This window comes from Aethalodelphis obliquidens, unplaced genomic scaffold, assembly GCF_003676395.1.
Source record: "Aethalodelphis obliquidens isolate GAN/ISIS:26980383/991018 unplaced genomic scaffold, ASM367639v1 scaffold70, whole genome shotgun sequence".
Classification (NCBI taxonomy): domain Eukaryota; kingdom Metazoa; phylum Chordata; class Mammalia; order Artiodactyla; family Delphinidae; genus Aethalodelphis; species Aethalodelphis obliquidens.
Window position 1 is genome coordinate 3,374,067 of NW_020838014.1, and position 8,178 is coordinate 3,382,244.

At 36.3% G+C, this 8,178-nt stretch overlaps 1 protein-coding gene across 1 annotated transcript; it reads left to right on the top strand.

Moving 5' to 3' along the window:
- Positions 1-4,332: 4,332 nt before the first annotated feature.
- On the top strand, positions 4,333-6,509 carry TSHB (thyroid stimulating hormone subunit beta). Its single transcript, XM_027090968.1, has 2 exons — positions 4,333-5,734; positions 6,178-6,509. Exons 1-2 carry the CDS (start codon positions 5,573-5,575, stop codon positions 6,430-6,432), a joined length of 417 nt encoding a protein of 138 aa, XP_026946769.1. The 5' UTR covers positions 4,333-5,572; the 3' UTR covers positions 6,433-6,509.
- The last annotated feature ends 1,669 nt before the right edge of the window (positions 6,510-8,178 follow it).

Below are 8,178 nucleotides of genomic sequence, written 5' to 3' on the forward strand. Positions count from 1 at the left end.
ATCATCCAGACAGAAAATTAATAAGGAAACACAAGCCTTAAATGACACATTAGACCAGATAGACTTAACTGATATTTATAGGACATTCCATCTGAAAGCAGCAGAATGCATTTTCTTCTCAAGTGCACATGGAATGTTCTTCAGGATAGATCACATCTTGGGTCACAAATCAAGCCTCGGAAAATTTAAGAAAATTGAAATCGTATCAAGCATGTTTTCTGACCACAACGCTATGAGATTAGAAATCAATCACAGGGAAAAAAACGTAAAAAACACAAACACATGGAGGCTAAACAATATGCTACTAAATAACCAAGAGGTCATTGAAGAAATCAAAGAAGAAATTAAAAAATACCTAGAAACAAAAGACAATGAAAGCACAACAACCCAAAACCTATGGGATGCAGCAAAAGCAGTTCTTAAGAAACTGATATTATCTTTAAATAGGTAAAGAAACTGAAGTAAAGAGAGCTCAAGCATGCTAAAGTCATATAACTAGTAAATGGCAGAGCCAGGATTTGCACTCAATCATTTTGACATCTCAAAATATTTGGCCATTTACTTAAATGATATTGTTTCCCACATGTAAATTTTACTTATTATTTTTTAAATCCAAAGAAAAAACAAATACGATATTTTGAACTAATTTTGGGGAGGTTTTAATCAGCAAGATGTATGCCAATTGTCCTGGATTACCATAAAGAAGTTACCTTTGCTTTATAGATGAGCAATAATTATATATATCTCTAAATGAACATTTAGGTAAAATTTGGGGCACTCAAGCCCCCCAAAAATTTTCATTCCCAAGACTTACTTAGATGATGTTTAAGGTTTTTTTTTTGTGTGTGTGTGTGTGCTACGCGGGCCTCTCACTGTTGTGGCCTCTCCCGTTGCAGAGCACAGGCTCCGGACACGCAGGCTCAGCGGCCATGGCTCACGGGCCCAGCCGCTCCGCGGCATGTGGGATCTTCCTGGACCGGGGCACGAACCCGTGTCCCCTGCATCGGCAGGCGGACTCTCAACCACTGCGCCACCAGGGAAGCCCTGTTTAAGGGTTTTTTGTTTTGAATTTGTTTTTTATCCTTCTGTGTTTTTCTCCTTTATTAATAAATATTAATAAAGGATATATTTACAAGGGTAATTTTATTTTGAAATAGGAGAAAAGGAAATTCGTGCTGCAATAATGTCAGAGTTTCCAGAGGAAGATGTTGTGAAATTGTTTGTCTAAACACATTTTATTTGGGGTTCAGTATGAATTTTCAATAGATGATTTTTAGATAAGGAAGCGGTAATTCAAACGTGATTATATAAACAAGAAGATCAGAGAGGAATTATCCTGAAGGGTATAAAATGAACCAAGAGCTTCTAGTCTGGGTCATTACAGCATCAGCTCCCCAATGCAAAGTAAGGTAGGTGTCTACACTGAGAAGGCATTGTGAAATGAAATGTTGTTATTCTAAATTATTTTCATTTTCATCATTTTAGCATTTATTTCAAAATGGCAAATGCTGAGTGACAATTTGCTTTGATAGGCTCTAGAAATTCTAGTTATTGCTCCAAAATTGTTCAGTGATAGGTGAAGATGAATGAACTACATATGTAAGGGTAAGAAAATATTCTACTGACTTCAAAGAAGAGGAAAAATTGGTCAATTTCCTAATGAAGGCTGATTGATATTCATGGCCTTCCCTTACTATTTACATTTGATTTAAATGTTTTAATCAGTTAAATAATCTGTGTATTAAATCCTGTCAATTACTAATGGTTATCTTTGATGATAATGTACTTCTGAGAAAAGTTGGGAATAACTTCAGTTTTGGGTACCTGCAGAGGTAATTTACTCTTTATTGTTTTAGTTATAGCTAACCCCCCTTGGATAGTTTCCAAAGCACACACCCGACTTATAGTACATTTTGCTCTCTAGAAAACTGTATTGCTTTAGTGAACTTCCTGGAGTTCACAGGGTGGACAATTGATTCTTTTCATAGCACAGTAAGGGATTTGGGGAGAAAAGATTGGTGAAGGCAATTAGCAGATTAGAGAGAAATGTGCTTAAGAATGAAGGTAGTGAGAACAAAAAGATGAGAGAAAAGGCTGGGTAAGGGGCAAAGGAAAGAGGATATCTTGGAATAAGTACAAATGTTGAAAGTGTAGACATAGTGGTCATGGCACTGAAAAGGGCATCTCTCATTATTTAGGGCCTAAAATCACACCTCTGTTTAGGTGCTCAATAGATCATTTATGAATGATTTTAAAAGAGGCAATTAAGTTACAGAGGATGAGAATCCAGGTGACAATAAAGGAGAAACTGTGGCAGATCATCTAGGGAGGTATTAACTAACACTGATTTATATACTCAGTATTATATAGTTACATAGTTTTCTGTAGCATTCCAAGTGCTTCACATGTATTGCTTTATACTTATTATGATTTTAGGAAGGAGTATATGGAAAAATGAAGGTACAGATTTCTTAATTTCTCAGTTACACACAATTGCAATAAAACCTGGAAGCATAATTCTAGGTCACTATCTCTTAGACCAGGGACCGGACACTAATTTATCACATAGGATCATAGTCTATTTGTGCTGAAAAGTCCTTCCTGATCATCTTGTGGTTCTAAGCCTTTTCTTTTACAGCTGAAGAAATTGAGCCCCAGAAAGATTCTTTGGGTGAAGTTTTACTATTTGCAATAAAGGAGAAAGAATAATTCTTACTTTCTTTACTAAGTTATATAGCTACTGCTGCTGCTGATTCAGCACTTTTAATTTTTCTTTTTGTTAATTTGGAGTTTTACATTTATAAGAGGAACTTCAGACAATGTAAAGTGTCCATAATGAATATGACAACAATGGGTAAAAGTTCCAAAACTGTTTTTTCTTCTACAGTTTTAAAAAGGATCAGGTGTACTTGTCTTTTTCTGTTTTGCAGATGGGGAAATTAGGCCCAGATAGATTCAATATTTTAGTCGATTTCTCATAGATCCATGGGAGATCTTGAAATAGAATTCTGTTCCTTAACTCCAGGACCAATATTCTCACCACTAGGTCAGCACATATCTATTTTATATAGAACATAGAGCTAAAAGTTAAAATATGTGAAGTTAATTATTTCCTATGGCAAAAATTCAGTAGCTGGCTGGCTAGATGGGCAAGAACCATATGATCATGACAGGTGAATATTTTATATCATTTACTCAGTCTATTTTTTTTTTTTGATGTGGAAATTTTTAAAGTCTTTATTGAATTTGTTACAATATTTCTTCTGTTTTATATCTGTTGGCCGCAAGGCACGTGGGATCTTAGCTCCCCGACCAGGGATCGAACCCGCACCCACTGCATTGGAAGGTGAAGCCTTAACCCCTGGACTACCAGGGAAGTCCCTCAGTCGATATTTTTAAGATCCTGCAGAGGATCCTCTAAGTCTGTGGCTCTAAAATAATGGAACCAGCTCTATACCATAGAGGGAGCTCACGTTTGTGAAGCACTGAGAAAACCAGACTCCATGAGCAAGGAATTCTTATAACTTTGCTCCGTGATTGAAATACCAAAAAACCTCCAAGGAATGCTTAAATATGCAAATTTCATTTGAAAGTATTCACCAGAAAACACTTCTTAATGGGTTAGTTCACTTCCTTGTCTATATAGGAAAAAAACTTTGATTATTGTGGGTGTCAGAGTGATAATTTCAAGTCATTCAGAGCACTTAAAATACTACCTACTTTTTGTTAACATTTGTTCTTATATATCTTGAGTGACTATCTAGGAGTAGAATTGCTGGGTGATCAGTTAAGCGTATGTTTAATTTTATAAGAAACAAACTGATTTTCAAACTATTTGTATGTACCATTTTACCATCCCACCAGCAACATATGAAAGTTCTAGTTGCTCAAAATCATCACCAACACTTGGTGTTATCAGTTAAACAATATGTATTTTTATTATTAGTGTTCATAGTTATCTCCTACACTAGACTGTCAGCCCTTGAGGTCAAAGACCATAGCTTATCCATTTTGTGTCTGTCAGTGCCTACTTTAAATGCTCGATATATGTTTGTCTAATTTATCGGCAATTCTCATTCTCCAAACAGGAGACTGGTAGGAATGCCCACTAATCTCTGGAAGTTGACATTTAAAATAAATACCTGGTAGCTTGTTGAATGTGGTTTCATTTTTTTCTTACAAGCTAATTAAAGACAAAAATTCTTGTTAACTGAGGCAGAGTCTATGAGATTTCAGTTAATGGAAGTTTCAGTGTATGTAGCTTAAAGATGCTCTTGGGATATAATTGATAGATTTGAGGAAAAAATTGAGAAAAATCTTGATACATTTTTCATGATTGAATAACAACATTTAATGAATTATAATTTATTTAATAGAATAATAAAACAAGTTTGTGTTCAAAGGTAATACTAGTCCATTAAGATATGTATTTTCTTTTCTGACAATGATACTTGAGAAGGAAAAAAATCCAAATATGCCTAGCTAACTGTACAATCTTTGAAGTGATCAACTTACATCCAAAAGTCTGAAACTTGATTACCCTCTCTCAGTAGCAAAACTTAAATAATTATAAGTCATAACATTATCCAACTCATTACAAAGTCCAGTTGATAGTGAACACACTCTTCATCAGACAGGCTCTACAGAGATACGTATTCTGCCTGAGGCACAGTGGATCCTCTGTTGTCTTCCGTTCACCCAAAACTTATTTTACTTTCCTGGCTAACTTACAGTGGACCTGTCATCCTTGATTGTATTACTCTCATTGTGTCAATCTGTATTTTTTGCCTCCACAATCTTTTTAAGATAATGAATTCCATACAATTTCTGTGTAAAATAATTTTATTTTTCCAACTCTAATTCTTTCAACCTTAAAGGATATCCTAAGGGTTGAGAAGAGGGGTTTTTAGATTTCTGGGTTAGCCCCTTAACACCAGTGGTAGATTTAGCTGACCTTTAGCCTTGTCTTTCTTGACAGGCATTGGGTAGAATCATATGCAAGACTGTTTGCATTGAGCTGGTACTGAAGTTTGATTATGCACTTCCTTGATTTCTTTGCCTTTTCTTATTATGACCAGTTTGTTGGCCTTTTAAGCTATTGAATCAAAGTTTTTAGAAAAGCACATTTCTGGGAAAGCCCTTACTGAAGCCTGTTAACTCACTTCTTATAATGATAAAGGCAGGTATTTTGATTGTTTCCATTGAATGAATTATTTTGTACTTAGTTGACATACGTGTCCCTGCCACTTTTCTGTTATAGTGTTTCAGGCTTGCCATTTCACTGCCCAGTGGAGCTAAGTGGCACCTGCAAACAGGACTTTCACTATGTGAGCTCTGTCACTATGGGGTATGTGGATCATAGCCACATCTAAATACATAAAGAAAGGTTACTGAGAGTATTAACTATGTAAAAACACCTAATATAGGGCCTAGGACAAAGAAGGCATTCAATAAATACATATATTTACACACACACACACATACACACACATTATAGCTCTTTCTGAATGTCCCTTCTGAATGTCCTAAAGGATACATGTAATAGATTCTTTAATTTTATCTTTGATTTAGCATGACTGCTATCTTCCTGATGTCCATGCTTTTTGGCCTTGCATGTGGGCAAGCAATGGCTCTTTGTATTCCAACTGAGTATATGATGCATGTCGAAAGGAAAGAGTGTGCTTACTGCCTAACCATCAACACTACCATCTGTGCTGGATATTGTATGACACGGGTATGTAGTTCATTTCACTTCTTTTAGCTGAAAATTAGATAAACCTAGACTCAGTCCATTTCTATCCAGAGAGAAAATGAGATAAAACACAACCTCATTTCCAAAATCTAACAGTTATTGGCTCTGTAGAGGTAGAGTACACAGGTTACAGTATCTACTCAGCACAGTGGATACAGATAATTTTATAACAGTTTTACTTCCAAAATTTATTTAAAACTTATCTTGTTCTCATGATATAAGGTAAAAGAGGGGGTGTCACTTTTGTCTCTATGGGATTTAGTGTGGATATGTTGAGTTAGTACCGGGGAATGGAACTAAGGAATCCTCCTCCAGTCCTGTTTGTGACAAAGGAATATAAGTGAATTGATTTTTATCTGTTTCCATTATCTATATACTTTCTAAAGTCCTATCACAGTATGCTCCTTTTTTAATTCTTTCCCCAGGACTTCAATGGCAAGCTGTTTCTTCCCAAATATGCTCTGTCCCAGGATGTTTGTACATATAGAGACTTCATGTACAAGACTGTAGAAATACCAGGATGCCCACGCCATGTTACTCCTTATTTCTCCTACCCTGTAGCTATAAGCTGTAAGTGTGGCAAGTGTAATACTGACTATAGTGATTGTATACATGAAGCCATCAAAACAAACTACTGTACCAAACCTCAGAAGTCCTATGTGGTGGGATTTTCTATCTAACTTCAATTGTGATGTAATTTGCAATTTGGTTAAATGTGTTTACCTGGAATAAAACTAATAAAATATCGATATATTTCACAACACCATGTGTACATTTGAGTACTATTTCATCCATACCCATACCCATTCATGCATTAGCGAGCTTAAGGGCTTTAGAAGAGAAGGTGAGTGAAAGAGCATTTCCAGCTCATATGAAGGATGGTTTCCACATGAAAGGGCAGAGTGCAGGTAAAATGGAGAACAGGAACATGAAATACTAATGAAAGACAGCGTTAATCAGGCTGTCTTAACAGAGGGCCACGAGGTTTGTCTTGACATAGAAAATGAATATGGGAAAGCTACAGAGTAATGTGATCAACGGCTGAAGGAACAAACGGTGTCAGCATACTGGAGACACCTACTTCCAAAGGCTGAAACGGGGCTGGAGTAGAGAGAGAGAGTAAGGAATATATGAAATTTGCAATATACTACTTTATCCTGTCATTCAAATACACAAGATAAAACTTCACCAAAACTCAGTAAACAGTATATTTTAATCTATTTAATTTAATTACTCTGGTGGGCCTACTGACTTATGAAAGTTATACTCCAAAAGCCTAGAAAAGAGGCCACGATCATTTTACATGTAGAAGTCTAAATCCTTTGTAGTCTTTAAGGTAATTTGAGACACTTCCCAGCAACTTATGCTGTTTTGGCTTTCGATGTCATGAAAAACTATTATGATTATGAAAGATTTTAGGAATAGTGGTAGAGTGCTAAGGGATCTAACAGAGAGGAATCATCCTAAATTCTAACCTAAACCTTCAATAGTTAAACACTGTTTTCCAGTAAATGTGCTTAGAGAGTGGTTTATTTTTCTCTTCCTTCCTTAGGTACTCTTTCATTTGAGTTTGGTTTCAATAGCTGCGTGAAGTGAGACAGACCTAGTGTCCTGCTGACTTGACCTCATAAAAGATGACTTATCCTATATTTTTCCATTTCTCTCTATCCAAATTGCTGCCATTGGGTGAAAATCAATTGTCAGCAGGGCCAGTTGTCTTTGTTATATCCTAGTCATTGGTTGCATTCATCTGGGCATGTTGTAAATGCCTGCAGGCTGACAGTGTCCAAAGGGGGGATGCTAAGGTGGTGTAGATGGATTAGTACCAAACCCATGCTCTGCCAATGGGGACAGAATAGTTGTACATTTATATGCAAAGTCATGAATCCACATTATTCTTACCTTAACATGTGAAGTCAATGTTATCATGATCTCCAAATATTAATCTGGGGTTTTGGGTTCTCATATCACTTGACAATATGGACACTTAAAGCTGTAGAATTAAAACATTCCCTCTGAAAACTGTATATCAAATATAGATTTTTGATTAATCAAACGTAACTGGCACTAATCACACATGCCTTGCACAGAATCTGAAAAATGTTTTCCAAGGACTTGAGCTGTGGAAAGCCTATGGGGTTCAGTGAGGCCCCTTATAAACAGTCCAGCTCAGAAGACATTCATTAAATGGGCTTCCTCAGCATTCAGGGAGGAGGCTAGGCCTGGACATGGGTGTGGTGGCCTGTATCAGCATGGAGCCCTAGAGTGAGTGCATTAGAGACTACTTGTTGCTTTCCACTGAAGGCAGTCCATTTGGATTAGATGCATATATAAATTATCTTAAACTACTTTTGAAAATGGAGTTGTCCAAGGCAAAGAATCCTTAGAAAAGAGCTTAGGAATTGGCATGACCAAAAATTTACCTC

Excerpts from the sequence above, each read along its gene's own strand:
- TSHB (XM_027090968.1), top strand. The coding sequence starts at position 5,573 with ATGACTGCTATCTTCCTGATGTCCATGCTTTTTGGCCTTGCATGTGGG. Across the intron at positions 5,735-6,177 it reads CTGGATATTGTATGACACGG|GACTTCAATGGCAAGCTGTT; the intron begins GTATGTAGTTCA and ends TTCTTTCCCCAG.